The sequence below is a fragment of the Vulpes vulpes genome, chromosome 9 (assembly GCF_048418805.1).
Source record: "Vulpes vulpes isolate BD-2025 chromosome 9, VulVul3, whole genome shotgun sequence".
Classification (NCBI taxonomy): Eukaryota; Metazoa; Chordata; class Mammalia; order Carnivora; family Canidae; genus Vulpes; species Vulpes vulpes.
In genome coordinates, this window is record NC_132788.1 from 38,982,866 (window position 1) to 39,003,730 (window position 20,865).

Here is a 20,865-nt window from a genome sequence, read left to right on the forward strand (position 1 = left end):
AAGGCAGACACTCAGCCACTGAGCTACCTAGGCATCCCGCACAGATTTTAAAAGATCGAAAATTAAAAAAACAAAAAATTAAAAGATCTAGAGATGAACATTAAATGCTGAATGGGACAGAAAGGGGAGTGGTAAGGCCATGTGGCCTCCACCACCTGGAGCTCTTTCTGAAAGGAGAGCCTAGTGGAACATCTTCACAAGACCCTGAAGCATCCCAGTGAGGTGAATAGGACGTGCTCACCAAAAACTAGAAAGACAAAATACTTTGGAAATGTTTTCCCAGAGCTACCTAATTCCTAGAGAGAGCAAAGGACTCCCCTGCAAGAATGTCTCTGATACTCCTATTGACCAATCCAGAGGCCACACCTCAACCATCTCCTCTGTTAACTCACACACCGGGGACACCTGGGTGGCTCCATGGTTGAGCATCTGCCTTTGGCTCAGGTCATGATCCCAGGGTCCTGGAATTGAGTCCCACATTGAGCTCCCTGTGAGGAGCCTGCTTCTCCCTCTGCCTATGTCTCTGCCTCTCTCTGTGTGTCTCTCCTGTTAACTCAAACACCAATACAATGTTCTCCCTGTCCTAAATCACCTTGGGGCCAGATACCAGACAACTAGGGATCACCTCTATAACCCAGAGCCTGCTGAAATTATTCACACCATCCAATCCATACCTTTTCTGATTTGTCCATTCCATCCCCTGAAAACCCCAGTAAAGGCTCTGGATTGTGTTCTCCCTTTGTCTTTTCTGCCTCTTTACTGACCCTGGTGCTTCCCCTTGTAGCCCATGACATTCATGCTTCCTGTTTCTAGGGATCTATAAGTATAAACTTCTTCCTTCATGACAACTATTTCCACATCTGCCTATCTTACCACATACCACATACCACATCCATTTCATGCATGACCCCTGAATGTATATTCAGCCTTAACATTAGTAGGGAAGGAGCCAGGAGAAGGAGTGGTTGCTCTTAACCATCTCTGGCAGGAAGTGATCCCTCACTTCTGCTCATGTCTGATTGGCAAGAACTGGTCACAGGGCCCTACCCAGGTACAGGGAGCTAGGGATACAAGAGCCACACAGGTGGCTGTTTGACTTTAACATTCAAGTTCACTTTTCCTCATTTTTACCACCTTTTTTTAAAATTGCCTTTCTAAGATCCATTTTTAGTAAACAAAAGTGAAAAAAAAAACAGATGGAAGTTTGAGTTTCATACCCTTGACTTTCTCCAACAGTAATGGGAGTAGAGAGGAGAAAATCCAGCAAAAGGCTTATATAACCAGGAACTTAACCCAGCACTGGTTATGAATGTAATTATAATCACTAACACTTGTATAAACTCTACCTTCTATAAACTCTTTCCAGTATTTTATACTACTCCTTAACAGAGAAAGGAAAAAATAAATTTTCTCTATGTGCATACATAGCTTTGGAAGCAGAAAGAATTGTTTCAGTTACAGTCCAGGCATTTGAGTTGTAAAAATTTGTTTGTAAATTAGTTACTTGAAACTTGGAATACATCTTCACTCTTGGTGTTAATCTAATAGTACCCAGTTGGTGTAGTACCTCCTTCAAATGTCTGCAGTCTTGAGAGGCCCAGAGAGCAAGACGGGGAAGAGACACCCTGTTCATATTCTGGAATAAGGGCCACTCTGAACCAGAGTAGCTGAGCATTTTGAGGCCAAAGGGAGGGAAAGGGAAAGCAGGAGAAATTCGGCATATGCTCTCCAGCCAAAATTCTTGGCAGGTGCCTGGATGTCAAGGGAATGGTACCCCTCCACCTCATTGCTCCCTACTGAGTCATATGTGAGTGAGGTGCCTGTGATTTGTAATTCAGGTGTTCCATGGATTTTTACTTCATTAAAAATGCCCACATAAGTTCACCCCATCTGTTTTCTTGATTATTAAATTCTGTCTTCTCTCACTGTACCATACCATGCTATATCTTTTTCTTCAGATTTTGCTTTCTGTCAGAGCCATTTCTGGATGCATTTATGTGGTTTAGCTGGGTCATGATGTAATGCTTTTAATGAGCATTTAATTGAAATGGCATCTTTATAAAATGTCACCAACCTAGCCCTTTGGAATATTCTGAAGTAAGTTCCTTGATCATTCCGTCTGCTCAGAAAATGAGACATACTTTCCTTACAAATCGTGGGTTTTCCCACAAATATTTTCAGAGAGTTTTTTTTCATGCAGCATTTTTGGACTGTCACTACTAATGTGGAGGGTCCGTGTGGTTTTGTCCCAGTTGTTCACAATCATCTGTTTTAGTGACTATTTTTAAACCACATTTGGCTAATCCTGCTTTGTGCTGGCCCCTGTATCCAACCAGATCTTGCAAATAATTTAAGTCTGGAAGAACAGTGTCATCCGCTGCTGTGGGTCAGTGGATTCTGAAACCCTAGCGTTATGTGGGCCTCTAAAAGAATGAGCTGACTACCTGGAACAGTCAATTTAACACTTTTGATGATATAGTAAACACCATCATTATATTGGGTTTTACATCACATGAAGCCACAGTAAAATCATTCTAGATGTGACTCTGTTTTATCAAAGTAGATGGGGAATATTTCCTACTCTTTTAGGTTCTTCACTCTATGGAAACCTTCCTGTAGACTTTGGGGAGATGCATGCCCTCCTCTCTCATCTCGTCTTTCATCTGGGTGAATCTGATTCTCAATTTGCAAAAGGCTGACTGGTCCTAGTTCAGTTAAGGGCCAGCTGTTCTAGTGCAATAGGCAGATTAATCCTTACCTCTCTCCTTGCTTATTTAAGCCTTTGTGTGCTAATGACGGGTTGCTGTTAGGAAGTGCTCAGCATCATGCTGGTTAAGATAGGAAAACAAAGGTTTGGTGAGATCATATCTCTCCACTGCATTTTTGACGGTTCTCTCTTATGAAGGACCTTTAGAGAGCCTTGCCTGGTTTGGCCCCTGCCCCCTCACCATTCTGGCATACACCACCATGGTCCCACTCCACCTTGCTCACCCCTCCACCTGGCTGGGCGGGGGTCCCCCTCCATGCCTTTATGCAGGCTGATTTCCTCTTTCCGTTGCTCCCAAATACCTGTCTATACCACCCCATACTGCTTTGTGTGTAGCAATGTTCTCACTCTCATTTACACAGATGGTGATCAAATAATATTCTGAAAGCTGGCTGAGGGAACTCGACCACTCATCTGGGTTTGAGGGTTACTTTTTCCCTTTCAAAAAAAAAATCAAAAAATCACTTGCAATTTTAAATATCTGATTAAAATAAAAACAGCTCAACTATAGAAAAGTTGTTTTCCTTAGTGGATTGTTGGATTCCTAACAGTGCCAGTAAGTTTAGGCAAAGTGGGAAGAAGTCATTTGTCAGCAGCATGCTTCAGGAAAACACTGGACAATCTAAATGGGCTTTTCCATATTTGAACTACCAACAAGCTATAGCCCATTGATACATTCATTCACAAATGTTTTCTTAGGACTTCTCATCTTTTCTTCAGTAGCATGTTATTGGCAAGATTTAACAAAGACGATACCCACAAGTATTCGCTTCTAACACAGATGAAATATAACCCGCAAGAGAGCAATCCACTCCATGGGTATTTCCCCAACAAGGCGTGCAGAGTGAGGATTTGTGACTTGTATAAGGGATGCTATCTTTCTGAGGCTTTTGGCGGTCCCAAGTTGGTTTAGGGGTTTCTCCTTCATGGAATAATTCCTTTCCTGATGGTATGAGTTTGGAGTGGGGCAGGAGGTACTCTTTCCTCAGCAGAAAACAAGAATGCAGTCTGAGTTATCCTTCCAAAACGATGAACAGAAATAAAAGGTTGATCCTGTCTTCTCTAAAAGTTATTTTAAGCGAATTCAAATGACCGCAAGTGTAATCATCGTATTTTAAATACCAGAGTAAAATGCCAGTGAGCATTTTACTCTCTTGACAAGGTGGAAATTAATGCATTAGAAAACACTAGAAGCTACAGTTGGAAAATGTCTTTTAGTCTTCTCTGCTTTCTCTCCACGCCAAGTTGCCTGCAGAGTGTTCAGCAGTCTTAAAGGTCCCTATGGAGGTCCTGTCGTCCTGGGTGAGCTCTCAGAGGCCCACAGGTAATCCCAGAGTTGGCCCACTTCTAAAGGCCATCTGGCCTTGTGGGTTGCCTCACTTTGTGCTAAAGCCTGGTGCTGTTCCATGTGCCCATGGTGGGACAGCTAGGTGTTGCTCGTCCTCTCCTAGTCTGACCAGAGAGAAGAGGGTTCCCTGGTATGTTAGACACTTTCCCTTCAGGGTGTTTTCTGTATACTTCTATATTTCCAGTTCCTCTTTTGTCTTTCTGTCATTGCTTTGGTTCTCACACCAGGCGATTTGACCCCTGGGAGACATTTGGCCATGTCTGGAGAAGGTTTTCGTTGTCACACCTGGGGAGTGGGTAGTCCTAGCATCTGCTGGGTGGAGGCAGGGGTGCACCAAGCATCTGGCAATCCGCAGGACAGTCCCTCACAACAAAGAATAATTAGGAAAAGTGTCAGTAGTGACTAGGTTGAGATCCTCAGGACTGATGAAGTGCCCACCCTAACTCAGGTTTTGGAGGTTGCTACTGTTTCTCAGGTCTGTGCACTGTGCTTATTTCCTCTGTGGTCACAGAAATCTAATTTTCTGTCCTCCATAATTCTCACCTCATTAGGTTTTGACATTTCAAAGGTGTACCTTTTTTTTTTAAGATTTTATTTATTCATGAGAGACACAGAGAGAAAGAGACAGAGACATAGGCAGAGGGAGAAGCAGTCTCCATGCAGGGAGCCCAATGTAAGACTTAATCCCGGGACCCTGGGATCAAGCCCTATGCTGAAGGCGGATGCTTGACCACTGAGCACCCAGACATCCTGCAAAGGAGTACTTTTTAATATAATTTTTTTTCCTCTCCAAGTTTTCTTTTATTCTTTGGGACCCATTTTTCTAGCTCAGTAATGAAAACAAACTCTTATTTACAATTCTTTACTAAGTGCATGACCTTTTTCATGTCATTTAACTCCTCTTTGCTGCCCTAGTTTTCTTATCTAAAGTATGCAGGTATGTTTTTGTATGTGCATTAGCCAACATTAGAAATATTAGTACTAAAAAGATATTCAAAAATTGTCAAGTCATGATTGTAAACTTTGATTTTCAGTTTGGTCTCATACCCCTTCTAACTCTAACATCTGGTCAGCACTGACTCTGGACTCTATTGGGGCTTAGTGTACATAGAACTTCAGGGCACTCAGGTCTTCATCTGTGAACATGGGCTGAGACTAGGAAATCCACCCTGAACTAAAGTGAACAAAAAAAAGATCTGAAACTTTCTGATTTCTACCACTACACACCCTGATGTAGCAGTGAAGAGAACAGACCTTGCTTGTAGTCTTAGAATTTTCTGTCTTAGAGGAACTTTGGTGATAATTTAGTCATTTTACCTAATAAAATCCCCATCTTACAGATGTGGGAAAAGACTTAGAACCAAACATTTTAAGGAACTAAATAATGGCAGAGCTGGAACCAGAGGACAGGGCTGGAATACAGTCTTCTAACGCTCATTGCTGGGATTTTTTCCCCACCAACTTGAGTCCTTCTTACCACCTAATTTTTCTCAGTATACTTTTGTTCCTCTCTTAATAGCATCATGCTTCTTCCTTATCTGTTTTTCCAATTGTGAATTTAAAGTGTTGACCACTTGGTACCAAGTTTTAGTGTCACTCTTTTAATCAGTATTCCTGTATTAATATGACCAGAATCAGGTAAATGCTATCACTGTTGACCTAGGTAGGTACTTAGGAAAAAACTTTAAATTACCATTGATTCCTCATGTTCTTTTCCACCCCACATCCAAATCCTAAATCCTATCATCTCTACCTTCAAAATATGTGCCAATTCCTATCACTTCTTTCCACTTCCAACATAGCCACTCTGGCCTGCAATGTTCAGTAGAACTTTCTGTGACGGTGGAGATGTTCTGTATCTGTGCTGTCCCATACAGTAGTTGCTAGCCACCTGTAGCCATTGAACATTTGAAATGTGACTAAGTGTGACTGAGGAACTGATTTTTTTATAGCAGTTTTATCAATACATAATTCACATACCCTACAATGCACTCATTTAAAAGGTACGGTTCTGTGGTTTTTAATATATTCATGTAATTGTGCAACTGTCACCTTAATCAGTGTTTGAGCGTTTTCATTGCCCCCCAAAAGAAACCCCATAACTATGAGCAGTTGCTCCCATTTTCCCCCCACCAAAAAAATTTCCCAGTTCCTAACCATCTCAAGTCTACTTTCTTCCTCTGTAGGTTTGCCTATTCTGAACAGCTCAAGAAGTAGAATTCTACAATGGGAATCACAAAAGATGGGCTTTTGTGATTGACTTGTTTCATTTAGCCCAAGTTTCTCAAGGTGCACCCATGTTATAGCATGTTTCAATATTTAATTCTTCTTTATTGCTCAAGAATAGAATAATAAGCGTTTTGAACTTTTTCCCTCCTTCCCTTTTAATGACATTCTGCCGGATATTCAAGTCTCTTCCCTATGCTTCAAGATCATTCCTTTGTAAGTCAGTGGCCATCTCTCTCTGTTCTCCTTGGATAACTCTTATGTTCCCCAACAGCAGTCCCATTAGGTGTATAATTAATACAGCCCGTAATGTTGCTTTGCAGTTCATCTTTCCTTATAGTCACAAATTTACCTACTAGAATCAGGAGAAAGGCCATGCCCTGGAGCTCAGTCTATGGCCCAACAATGACCAGATTCTGCCTATGATGCTACGTGGTCATTTTGGTGTTTTAGAAAACTAAACAGATCTTGAATCTTTAGTTAAGAGTCAGATTCTTCAACAAGCAAATGGGTAAATCAGGCCAAATATGTATGTATGGCAGCTACTGGGTTGGAAATTCGAACACAAAAATCCATATAATTCTTGGCCTGTAGGCCAGAAATCTAAATTTGATTATAAAAGGAGATTAGCAGTGTCATCTAAAGAAACCATTCCTGATATCAAAACAGGCTCTGATCCCTCAAGATAATAATCAGACTTTTCACAGCAGGCTAGTTGATGGAAGTTAGACAATTCTATTAAAGCTCAGCCTTAGTGATTGTTTTATACATTGTAATAATCATCCTTAAAAAGAAAAAAGTGGAAAAGATAAAATTAAAGCTTCAAAATCCTAGTTTGTATTTTCTAGATGTCTCACATTAGATTGTTTGCATTCTCCCAATTTGTAGACTTCAGAAGTTCTTGCAGTTGCATATGAGAACGTGAATAATGAATATCCCCCCGTATTTTCTGAGTTCAATAATTATGAATTGATTTGTATTAATGTAGTTACCTTCTTTTATTAGCCTATAGTTCCAGTTTGCAAAATAAATGGTAAATAGTAAAAGAACACTCAGAAAAAGTCTAATATTGTTATTAATAAGGATAGATTATTATGTTCTTACTCTTCTCTTTGTTTAAACTAATCTTTATAAAAATGTAAATTTCAATACAGTTTAAGTGTTTGGTTCAGTTTCTTGGAAACCTGATTTTGTTTGTTTGCTTCATTTAGAGAAAATATAAGATAAAAAAATTCGGTTAGAAAGAAGAGGCATTAGAATGACAGATAATGCAACTTTTGAAATTCCCCTACAATTTGTTTTTTTTTTTTTGTTTTTTTATTTATGATAGTCACACAGAGAGAGAGAGAGAGAGAGAGAGGCAGAGACATAGGCAGAGGGAGAAGCAGGCTCCATGCACCGGGAGCCCGATGTGGGATTCGATCCCGGGTCTCCAGGATCGCACCCTGGGCCAAAGGCAGGCGCTAAACCGCTGCGCCACCCAGGGATCCCTCCCCTACAATTTGATAAATGTTTCTAAAGTTCTGCTTTTATGTTCTGAACAAAACAGGTTACAGCGCTCTTCCCCAGAAGTTAGTAATAACTTCTTTGTTTTTCAGATACTCCGTTGGCCAGTGGCCATGCCACAGACTATTTATTTGTTGGAAATATTGTTTACACGGTAAGTTTATCTCTCTTTTTACGGAACCATTCTTAAGTGGCATATGTGTGGGCTCTGCCTCTGGAAACCTTTTATATAAGGTCTTCCTTCATATTATTTGTTTTAAATCTTTAAACTATGTAGTGTAGATTCCTTAAAGCTCAAAATGGTTGTGAAATGCTTACCCTCATTCCCTAGCAGAGATTTTGCAGAGTCCAGATCTCTGGACAGGTGATTGATTACCAGATAGATCACCCCATTCTTCAAATGACAGTTTCACATCTACCTGTGAAAAAGGCAACACTGAAGAAGGTGATTTTCCCCAATTCTTTCCAAGCTAAGAAAAGCACAAAAGTAACTCCCACTGCCTCTGGAGGGAGACTTATGATTTCTCCTGGAAAGTAAAAATAAGTCACCAAGGATAATACATTTTCCCCAATTCCTGTTTGTTTTCACAGTATGTTGTTGTCACTGTGTGTCTGAAAGCTGGTTTGGAGACCACAGCTTGGACTAAAGTAAGTTTTCTCTGGAATTGTTTCTTTATCCACTATAGATATTTTGATAGCATGAATCTTTTTCAGCCTTGGGAAACCAATCAGCACTATGTAGCTATCTCATTTAAATTTTGCATGTAAAAATTGTCATTTGATCTTTATCAGGGCAAATTTGCAATCCAAAATTTTCTGATGATTCATTTGCTTGGCACTTACTAACAGCTCTAAGCTATTAACAGTCCTCTCATTTCAAATGTATACACATGTTGTAAAACACACACGCACACACACATACACACAGAAAATACAGAAGGACAAAAGGGAGAATATTTAATTTCCATAACTTGATAGACAAGAGACAGTTACCATTAATGCTTTTAACATTACAGACTTTGCTCCATGTGTGTATTTTTAAGAAGATAGTGCATTTCAGAACATATAGTTTTGTGATCCTTTTTTCAGTTAAAAATATATCATGAACAACAACAAAAAAATATATCATAAACATTTTCCAATTTTTCCATACCTTAAAGTATACAACTACAAAATCTTTGTTCATGATGAAGGAGTATTAGGTTTGATCAGTATCCCATCATTTAATTATTCCCCAATTTTAGACATTTTGCTGATTTGCCACATTTCAGGGTCATAACCCATGTTTCGTTTTTGTCTATCACTGCTGCTTAAATAGGATCCTAAATCTATGGAAGGAATCTAGGGAAGGTGAGGGAGAAGGCTGGAGATGAATGTGGAAATAGGGAATCCACTAAGTGACAATGGCAATTAATCCAGAGGAGAGGTGATGGTGGCTTGGCCTGGACTGTTACAGGAGGAGGTAGTGAGAAATGGTCAGAACCCAGAGGTATTATTTTTAAAAAGCTAAAAGACCTTGATGATAGATTATATCATGGAGTGCGAAAGAAAGGAAGAAGTCAAAGGTCATCATATTAAGAGAGCAAAGGAGAAAAAGCCAGCAATTCAGCAGATTTTTAAAGGATTGTTAAGATGTAATATCCAGCCCAGATTTGTAAAAAAAAGTTCTTTGGAAAATGAAAGTAATAATTAAAGTCTCAATAAGTAAGAACATCTTGTTCTTTCTGTCCATTCAGTGCATTCTTACTGGATTCAGGAAACATAGCTCCAAGTTAGAGCAAACACTGGTGAGGAACAGCAAGGGGCTGGCTAAAACTGTGGGATGGATCTAGAAGGTCAGCTGAGGTGGTGAAAGCACCTGGATCTTCAGGGTAGTTTGCAGCCACCGGTTCTTTGAATTCATCGTGTAACATTTTGAGACAAGATAATTACAAGATGGAACCTTCCAATGGCTGGTGACTAGTCAAAATATTCCCATAAAGAAAAGTGGCCTGGCCACAGGGATTCTGCTGCAGGTGGAGTTCAGGTGGCTCTCCTGTACTAGCAGAGAAGCCCCACCTGAGTGTGTGTTTCCTTTGCAGTTCAGTCATCTGGCTGTCTGGGGAAGCATGCTGATCTGGCTGGTGTTTTTTGGCGTCTACTCAACCATCTGGCCCACCATTCCCATTGCTCCAGATATGAAAGGACAGGTCAGTGCTACTAACTGTGAATGGGCTTTCCCTGTCTCATGACACCAAATGAACTTCAGGAGTGGTTGGTGTGGCCTGCTTCCATCAAAATCCATCAGGAGGGAAACAGACCAAATCAAAACACCTGGAAGAGGTTGTCTTGTCCTCAGACATAGCATTTGAAATTTTAACTATTGGATATTATCAATTTAAATCGTCTGACCTACCTGGTACATCCATATTTCCATAATGAATTATATGTTAATTACACACAGTTCTGTTGCATACAGGTGGTTTCATGGCCCTTGGAAAACTGGAGATGTTTGAATTTTTCACAGTCCAATGACTGTTGATGGTGGTTGTGAGGTTAAGTGTATTATTAGGCTCTGATAATTAGTCACCTATGAAAGATAAATCTAACAACTCTATTAACCAGATCATTAATTAACCAGACTATCTCATTATTCATCACTTGAGCTAGAGAGGCTGAGACTGAAGACTGATATACTCATTTGAATTTTTTTAGTATTTTCTTTTCTTTTGTATTATCTTTATCCAGTGCTTGAGACTGAGCTATCAATAGTAACAAACGGGATCTTTGAATCCCCTATTGGATCTGGAGAGGAGTTTGACAGTCCCAGGTTCCAAACCATCTCAATTTACAAATGGAGCTATGCAAGCCCAAACACTGTAGGCCTACCCCATAGACCCCTATTTTGGGATCTGCCCATAGCCAGCACTGTCCTAAGACCCTGGGAAGTGGCTGCCCCAGGCTCTGTGCTTTGGAGGCCCCTGAGCTGGCCATCCTTGGCTGGGTATGTTTCTCTTCACAAGATGAGAAGCCCATGGTACAAAGAGCCAGAACCCTCCTTCTAGTCCTTTTGCTGGATTCTTAGGATCTTAAGTTTCCTTCCCCAACAGCCACAAAAGCCCACTTCCCAGGCCTTCCTGGTCCTCTGCCCCAGATTCAGGCAAGGGTGAGCACCCTTGGCCCAAAGGGCAGCTAGTTGCAAGGACATGCATTGGGCCAGTTGTATGTTTGTATCTATATACCCACCCCCATTTGCATGAGGACACTCATACTATGGAACAGAACCAAAAATAAGAAGAGAAGGTCAGGGGCTTCCTCTGGTGGTGTTGCTCTAGAAATGTGTATTTTAGGGATGGGCCTGTGCATGGCACATCTGGCTATCACCTTAGCCTCACTTACTCTGCAGAAATAAGCCCAAACTGCTGGGCCTCCCCAACTCTAAATATATGTGCAGCAGCTGTGTCATGTGTGACAATCCAGGGGTGGCACTTCTTGCCTTTTTCCCGTGGCAAATCAGTAGCTAACATAGCCCAGGGTGTCCTGGACCTCCTCAAGCATGGGTGCTGGGCAGGACAGACACACCCATGTCTGCAGAAGCAGACAGGTGTGTCCCCTGATGCATCTACACTGTCTGGAAGGAATGAGGACAAACCCATAACACACTTTGCAGTTCCTTTCTAAACGCAGGTGATAGAGGAGATTACAGTGCACTGAATGAGTTGAGAAGATTGTGGAGCATTTAAAGAAATCAGTTCTATTTTAAAGCAATAGTGATTCCCATCAAAGTGGAGAGCCTGCCCTTGGAGGAGTGGCCCTCATCGTGTTGACCATCAAAGAGGAATCGTCTCATTCCTGGGAGGGCTCGTCCCACTCTCCCACTCCAAGGCCCAAGAGGTCCTACAGCAGGCTACCCAGTGCATCTCTGAAATGCTCGTGATTAAACACGGAGGGAGGGAGGTGAGCCGGTCTTGAAGGAAACAGCACCTCCTGCCTCCTTGCCTGGATGAGCCAGAGCCAGAGCTGCTCTTCTCCGAGGGCCCCGGGGCTTCCCAGCGAGCTACCGAGCTCACTTTGCCCGGAAAAGAAAAAAAAAAAATCCTACTGCAGTCAGTTTTTTACATGAGAGGAGAGTGACAGCCGGCAGAATGGAATCAGTCCCTGTGTGACTGGCCAACAGGACCCCTCCTGGGGCCCTCAATAGAGAGATGCTCTAGTGTGCACCCTCTGTGTGCATTTGCAGCAGCAGCAGCTCTAATTCAATGGTGCGCGAGCGAGGCAGGTCTCTGACTCTCACTCCAAGCGAGAAGTCACTTGCCAAGTGCAGACAGGCCACGTCTGCAAGGCAGACACTACTAAGGAGCCACATATTCACTATCCAGGTTGGATGCCGGTCCATGGGGTGTTAGGGTTCAGCTTAATGGTGAAGTTTCTGTGGTTGGGGACTTTTTGAACACATTTAACAAGGTATTCCTACCATCCCATCCCAAAGCAAAGAAATGGTAATATCAAGTCACATTTCACTTTGGTATAAAATTTTTTTATTTTTTACATATTCCCTGTCATTCTGACTTTTTTGTTTGGTTGGTTGGTTTGCACGAGGCAAATGGTGTTTTGAAATCGAAAATAGCTGACTGAGACTGAGGTTCTCATTAGACGTTGAATGAGATGATTAATGTAGTTAATACCCCCAGGACTTCCAAGTGGATATTCTGCTGTCTCCGTGTAAAGAGTTGTTTATTATCACTAGTCTTCCTCCAAAGGAGACCTCTTCGTGGGGACAGGATATCAGAAAACAATGTCAGAACCAACCGAACATTCTTTCACCCGGTGTCTGCGGCCCACTGGTTCATTCATTCTTTAAACATTTTTGAAGAAGCCCTTACATGGAGAGTGGCCAAAACTAGCCTGAGGTCTCCCAAAGACTTCCTTCTGCCTTAGGAGGAATTACAGGCTATTGTAAAGAAAGATGGGAGCTGGGCTCAGGTACAGGCAATAACAGGGCTTCTTGGGATACTGTTGAAAACCTGCCCAAGCCATGGTCATCCCTTTCGTTTAGGTTGGTATTATGAACTCAGTGTTTATGTCCTCACCTCAAATTCATGTGTTGAATCCCTAAGCCCCAGTGTGATGGTATTTGGAAGTAGGGCCTTTGGGAAGTAATTAGGTCATCAAGAGGGTTTGTGCCCTTATAAGAAGGGGCTAGAGAGCTGGCTCCCTCATTTTTTGCCATGTTGAAGATAACAATGAAAAGTTAGATGTCTGCACCTGAAAGAGGGTCCTTGCCATTACCGGACCATGGCAGCACCCTGATCTCAGATGCCCAGCCTCCAGAACCATGAGAAATGAATGTCCGTGACTGATAAGCCACCCAGTCTATGGCATTTTGCTACAGCAGCCCAAGCTGAGACAGTTGGTGAATGCTTAGGAGTGAGGGGTACTCTGGGAAAAGACTATTTTTATTGTTGTTGTTGTTGTTATTGGATGTTTCCAGTGATTCATATAAATCATTTTTTGTAGTTCACAGAGCAGTAGGATTTTGGCAAATGAACACAGTCCTTAGGAGCTTTAGAATTAAACTAGTGTCTAATGGCAAACGGCATTTCTCACTTGGGAGCCCGAGACAGACTCCCCACACAAAACATTCTGTCTATTCATAACATCTTCAACTGTTAAAAAGATGCATTGTTTCTGCTAGGGTTTCTTAACGGATTTGGTTAAATATGTCTTTCTTTGTCTTGTCCATTATATCTGGACTCTTTCTCAAGAAGGAGAAGGCAGGTTTTCCCTCCAGGGCACAGGAGGAGAAGGCTCTAGATGAGAGTGATTTTCCACTGTCAAAGAGTCTTTATCTTCCCTCCAACACCTCATGATATGATACACAAAACCCAACCAGACAGTGAGCCAAGATGTCCCAATGGAAGTTTCTGAAATCAAAGAAGTCTGTGTACTTCCTCTCCTGAAAGTATGCAACATTGGTGGGATTTTAAGGGACACCTGTTTTTCCATTTTTCTAGGTCCAAGCTAGATCTAAAGTGAATTAAAAACTCAAGTTGTGTCAATCCTGGTTAATGCCAAAGTCCCCTACCAGGGAAAATATGTGCTGATGTTTTTCCATAGGGGACCATATATTTTCTTTCTCCCAATAGCATAACCATGGGTAACAAGCATCTCCATAATGGGTCCCCAGAGCCAGTGTTTGAAGGTAGAAAATTAGAAACTTCATTTAGAAAAAAAAAAAAAAAAAAGAAACTTCATTTAGCTTAGAGTTGCCTGCTGAAGGAGAGCTTTCAATTAGAGAGATGAGGAAAACTATCTAAACCTAAATCGGGAAACATATTTATATTTTCTTCACATATTTCTCAAGGCTTTTTGACTTGAGTATCTGAAGGGATGCCATCTCATTTGAAGTCTGTGTAAAAGTCTAGAGACCTGACCCAACTAGCTTTGCAACCTTTGGTAAATTGCTTAACCTATGTTAATTTCCTTATCAGCAAAGTCAGGATAATATTACCCGCCCCCCCATTATCTCAGAGGATGTGTTTCAGATATAATAAGAAAACCTGAGGGAAATAGAAAACACGCCTGATCTTTTTCATGGAGTAACCAATTATTTTTGAACTTTTACAAATAGAAATATTGTGACTTCAATTCCTAATTCTTTTGGCCAAGAGTTTTAACATTGTATAGGTTCTAGATATGCTGTTTCTCAGTAAGGTCCAGTGACCTACCTGCATCTGAGTCATCTGGGTTGCTTGTTAGAAAACAACCTTCTCCCCACCCAGAGAATATATTCTTGCAATACACACACACTCACACACACACACACACACAGAACCACAGTCCCTGGGTACATAGCCCCAGCCTCTGAAAGTTTAATAAACCTCCAAGCTATTCCTCCCTTTAATGTTTGAGAACCACTGCTCCAAAACACCTAAAATATTACCCTATCGCAGTGTTTGAGTCATGCAGGGTGTTCTAGGAGAAGATGGTATATTGAAAATATTCACAGATGATTTATGTCCTCTGAGCAGTGGTTATGTAAGAGATGGCAGGTATCTACGCCAGTGACTGCTTGAAGGCACCTAGCTTTCTAAATAGAGAATTCTACTGAAAGACATTACATCGTTCACCATGGAAAAATATTCCTCATCAACTTTGGTGTTTTTCCTTTAACGTTCTTTTCATTGCTAGTAAAAAAGAGAGGAAAAAACTTTCACTTCAAAGCCTACAAACTGCTAACTCTGTCTGCAGTGCCAAGCTCTAGGCTCCAGCCAGTTTCTGGCATATGACAGGCTTTCTTTTTTTTAATCCTAAAGACAGGAATGGGTTTACATTTGAATTTTATACTCACCCTTGTGTATACAGTACAAATCCCAATGGACTAAAAGTACACAGAAAGAGGAGTGGTTGCTGCTTGGCCATCGTTGGTCAAAAGGATCCACTACTTTTCTTCCCTAAGTGACTCCTTGCTCCTGGAATTTATAGCCTGGTAAGATCTCAGGCCCAGGTATTTTCCACACCAAATGTAAAAAGAGGGGTTTTTGTTTCCAGGTGGCATATGCTCTGGGAGATGAGAGAGGAGAGTAATGGCCCCATGGATCACCATCTTTGCTCAGCTGGGGTTCCAGGACATCTCTGTAGGATAAAGTCTGACCAGGGTCAGGAGAGGACTTGTGCCCAGGTTAACCTTCCTGGTGTGAGATATGGTTGTTTCACCCCCAACATCCATCCTCTACCACCTTTTCTGAAGGGGCCTAGGATGTAGTCAAATACCAGACCTTGTGTAAGAGACCCAGCACCTTTGGGGAGTCATTTTCACCTCTGACTCCAGGGGAGAGCTTGATCCCAGCCCCTTCTGTAGAAAGTGATTCAGAAACCTTTCAGGAGACACAGGAGACATTCATTGGCTTCTATGTCAGAAGTCCATTTGCTCCTGAAAGAAGTCCATCAAAGAGATGGGCTTCTCTTATGTGTAATGTAGTTGCTACTGTGCTGCCCAGAGCTGTTCAATTACATGGAGGGAAGCTACCTCCAGTGTCTTGCTGCTGCCATGAAAGATGTGATCTAAAAACAAAAAACAACCAAAGTCTCTTATGTGATTGTTGAACCACCAAAAGAAAATAGCCTCAAGTCCCCCCCGACCCCACACCCATGCTTCTTGCTGCCAGTCGTCTGAGTAGCAAGTACATAGGAAAGATATGCCACCCACACATAGATGTTAAGATGTTTCTTTTATAGTCATCAGCATATAGTCAATCAAGGAAATAGGTGCTTTAAAAAAAAAAAAAAACAAGCTTAAGGGTTAATATTATATTATACTATAGTATTATACTATATTCAAAGTTGGGAACTTACAGATTTATTTAAAGATATGGTTAAAAAAAAAAAAGTAAGATACCCAGCAATAAACCTAACCAAAGAGGTAAAAGATCTCCAAAAACTTTAGAACACTTGTGAAAGAAATTAGAGAGGACACAAAGAAATGGAAAAACATTCCAGCTCATGGATTGGAAGAACATATATCATTAAAATGTCTATACGACCCAAAGCAACCTACACATTTAATGCAGTCCCTATCAAAATACCACTAGCATTCTTAACAGAGCTAGAAAAAACAATCCTAAAATTTTTAGGGAACCACAAAAGACCTCGAGTAGCCAAAGCAATCCTGAAAAAGAAACAAAACTTGAGGCATCATGATTCCAGATTTCAAGCTATATTACAAAGCTGTAGTCATCAACAGTATGGTAATGCACAGAAAAAGACACATAGATCAGAACAGAAGAGATAATCCAGAATCAGACCCGCAACTCTATGGTCAACTAATCTTTGACAAGGTAGGAAAGAGTATTCAATGGGAAAAAGACAGTCTCTTCAACAAATGGTGCTGGGAAAACTGGATTGCCACATGCAAAAGGATGAAACTGGACCACTTTCTTACACCATACACAAAAATAAATTCAAAATGGATGAAAGACATAAATGTGAGATAGGAAACGATCAAAATCCTAGAGGAGAACACAAGCAGAAACCTCCTTGACCTTGGCCGTAGCAACTTCTTACTAGATACATCGTCCCAGGCAAGGGAAACAAAAGCAAAAATGAACTTTTGGGACTATATCAAAATAAAAACTCTACACAGTGAAGGAAATAATCAACAAAACGAAAAGGCAGCCTATGGAATGGGAGAAGATATTTGCAAATGACATATTAGATAAAGGGTTAGTATCCAAAATCTGTAAAGAACTTATCAAACCCAACACCCCTCCCCCCCCAAAAAATAGCCCAGTTAAGAAATAGGCAGAAGTCATAAACAGACATTTTTCCCAAAGAAGACATACAGATGGCTCACAGACATATGAGAAGATCTTCAGCATCACTCATCATCAGGGAAATGCAAATGAAAACCACAATGAGATACCACCTCACACCTGTAAGTGTGGCTAAAATTAACCCAGGAAACAACATGCTGGTGAGGGTGCAGAAAAAGGGGAACCCTCACACACTGCTGGTGGGAATGCAAACTGGTGCAGCCATTGTGGAAAACAGTGTGGAGGTTCCTCAAACAGTTAAAAATAGAACTACCCTGTGACCCAGCAATTGCACTACTATGTATTTAGACCCAAAGGATATAAAAATGCAGATTTGAAGGGATACACGCACCCTGGTGTTTATAGCATCATTTATCAACAATAGCCAAACTGGGGAGAGAGCCCAAATGTCCACTGACTAATGAATGGATAGGAAGCTGTGGTTTATATATATATATATGCAGTGGAATACTACTTGAGCATCAAAAAGAATGAAACCTTGCCATTTGCCATGGTGTGGATGGAGCTAGAGAGTATTATACCAAGTGTAATAAGATAGAGAAAGACAGTTATTCTATGATCTCACTCATATATAAGATTTAAGAAAGAAAACAGATGAACATATGAGAAGGGAACCACTGGATTGCCACAGTGGTAGAGAGGGGTAGAGAGGGAAATAAACCATAAGAGACTATTAACAATAAAGAACAAACTGAAGGCTGATGGGGGAAGGTAGATGGGGACTAAGGAGGGCACTTGCTGTGATGAGCACTGAGAGTTCTATGTAAGTGATGAATCACTGAATTCTACTCCTGAAACCAATATTGCCCTGTATGTTAAGTAAAATTTAAATTATAAATAAATAAATAAATAAATAAATAAATAAATAAATAAATATTTGGTAAAGAATTACTTTTAATGTCACAGTTACTAGTATTTTAGGTAATAACATCCCAGAAACATCTAACATGAATACCACAAGCTTGTAGGAATTATCTTATTGGAATAACACAGCAACATTGAATAGAGCAGGTCCTATTTTCCTCAAATAATGTACACAAGCCTATGGCCTAGCTTGTGTGAAAAGTGGTCAGCCTGATAAGGTAGAAAGTCCCATCAGTAGAGACTTGCCTCTTTGCTTGAAATAACTTTCTGGCATCTTCTTTGTACAAGCTTTCTTGTTTATTGAATTTGGCCAAATTATTTGCTAAAGCCTGATTTTCATTCTGGCTTTTAAACTCATACATTTTGTGTAATGATAAGATTGACTTTGTTTCTGGATGCCGTTTTTATCTGAATAAATAACAAAATGAGCAAAATGAAAAAGGACTCTCTGGTTTCTCCTGTTATCTGTTAACTCTTATCACCTGTGATGACCAGGGGTCCCTCCTCTCATGTTTGCCTTCCTTAAAGGCGCCACACACTAATTCCTGTCAGAGACAATCTCTACACCGGGAAAAATTTGAAACTATAACCAAAAATTCTTTATCGATAATGAAAAGAAAAACAAACCTTCCCTTGATCAGAGATATCAAGATGAGTTCTCCCAGGCCTATAAATATTTGGGCTCTAAAATCAGAAAATTCAGGCATCGAATAACAGTTCCATTCGAACATGGCCTTTGTATTTGTTTCATGTCATGCCAAGTTGTTTTTGTTTGCCTTTCCCTGATTTCTGAACAAGGGGGAAAGTATATTTTTAAAGATTCTTTCCACAGGCAGGAATGGGGCCTGCACCACTTTCTCCTGGTTATTTCTGTGCCAAGCCTGACGGGATCTGCAGAAGTAGTCTGAGTTTTGGGGTCACCAGAATCAAACCTCTCCAGTGCAAATCCTGACATTGAAAGTGGGATTTGAACCCTGTTAACCTAACGCCTAAGAATACATAAAGTTGAGTCCATTGTTCGTACTGTCTGCAACTGTGTTATTTTGAGCCTCCTTTTCATCAAGTATATGGAGTAGATAGTATCTACTTTGGAGTTAATAGGGAGATTGAAGGGCACCTGGATGGCTCAGCTGGTTAGGCATCTGCCTTTGGCTTGGGTCATGATCCCAGAGTCCTGGGATGGAGCCCACATGGGGCTTCAGGCTCAGCGGGGAGCCTCCTCCCTCTCCTTCTCTGCCTGAAGCTGCTTGTGCTCTGTCAAATAAATAAAATCTTTTAAACAAATAGGGAGATTGAAGAAACCAAGGCAGGTGAATAATGGTCGGTGATGTTTACTGAGAACTATGTCTCAGACAGATGTACTTTCCTGTAAATACAGGAATAAATTGCTATACATTGGCAATTACACAGTGAATCACGTGTTAGCTCACCGGATAACCTACCAGCTCTAGGAGAGTACAGAGGCTTGGGAAGAAAGCAGCAGCACTTTGGTCAGGCTATGGAATGGAGTAGCTGAGTCTTGCCAAGTCTGCTAGACTCCGGGGTATGGATGCCCACACGTGGTCACCATAGAGAGCACCCAGGGTGATGCATGGTCCAAGCCAGGTGTCAGTTGAATCCCCTTAAAATTTTACTTTTATTCAGTTGCATCTGAAATCACTTGCCCTGCAGTGTAGTAGAGTTTTTAAAATATGATCATAGAGTCAGAAGCATACATGTACACTGAGTTTGAGCTGCAATCTTCTGGCCTTGAACCCCAGGAAAGAAGGTTTCAGACAATGTCTTTTTCTTAAGTACCTCATGGAAAGCCTAATGTTTTAGTTCCTGCCTCCTTCCCCCCCACCCCCCACACACATCCACCCACCACAACTGTTCTCTTTCTTTTGGCAGTTTATTTTATTTTGGCCTCTTGTTTCAAGGATGCTGTGTGCTAATTAGAGACCAGGCGGCTTTGATTGTGAGTTATTTTTCTCTTCAGTGAAAGGTTTTGTTGTGGTGTTAGCATTTGCCATTCATTCGGATGTTAATTTTTTTAAATATCTGTCAGCAAATTAAAGTACACATTACATGCTGATTTTGTTTGTTTGTAATATTTATACTCCGTGGTCACAAAGTACATTTGATGTGGTTTTGAACTTTTCCTTTCTCCAAACATGTGGAAATGTGTATGTGGGGCACTGGAGTTGAGAGTGCAGGGGTTGACTTACCCCGACATCTGCAGAGGAAAATAGCTTTGTGTGGGTGACCATCGTGGGGGAGCATTGTCCTCCCGCCCAGAGACAACAGGATTCTTTAGGTTTGTTCTATTTAGGAGGTGGAGAGCTGCCTGAGAAAGGCCAGCACATAATGGATTTGTGCAAGGAAAGATAACCTTGCAAGAAAGGTTAGACTCCATAGAATCACCACGTGCTATTAAGAGCAGGCCAGGACTTTCCTCTTTGGTATAAACAGTGATATAAAGCTGCTGTTGACAGAACCTAAGAAGATAAAAATAGTGAAAAGATTTAAAGTAGGCGAGATCTTCAGTTACGCTTGTGGCCACTGACATCACAAAATATCAGAATTCGGGGCACCTGGGTGGCTCAGTAGTTAAGCGTCTGCCTTCAGCTCAGGTTGCGATCCCGGGGTCCTGGGATCGAGTCCTACTTCGAGCTCCCTGCAGGGAGCCTGCTTCTCCCTCTGCCTGTCCCTGCCTCTGTGTGTGTATCATGAATAAATGAATAAAATCTTTAAAAAAAAAATCAGAATCCATCAAGATTGTATGCTTTTTGAACCAAGATTAACCAGCTATACTAAGTGCTTGGCATTCCTTTGGCTAAAGATGAGAAAAGAGAAACATAAGT

At 41.2% G+C, this 20,865-nt stretch overlaps 1 protein-coding gene across 7 annotated transcripts in view; it reads left to right on the forward strand.

Moving 5' to 3' along the window:
* LOC112918518 (phospholipid-transporting ATPase IB) overlaps window positions 1-20,865 on the forward strand; it is a 579,220-nt gene that overhangs the window by 417,805 nt on the left and 140,550 nt on the right. For all 7 annotated transcript variants that reach the window (XM_072719837.1, XM_072719843.1, XM_072719842.1 and 4 more), the window contains exons 31-33: window positions 7,940-8,001; window positions 8,439-8,495; window positions 9,929-10,036. In XM_072719837.1, the coding sequence (XP_072575938.1) occupies window positions 7,940-8,001; window positions 8,439-8,495; window positions 9,929-10,036 (227 nt within the window). The remainder of the gene's footprint in view (window positions 1-7,939; window positions 8,002-8,438; window positions 8,496-9,928; window positions 10,037-20,865) is intronic.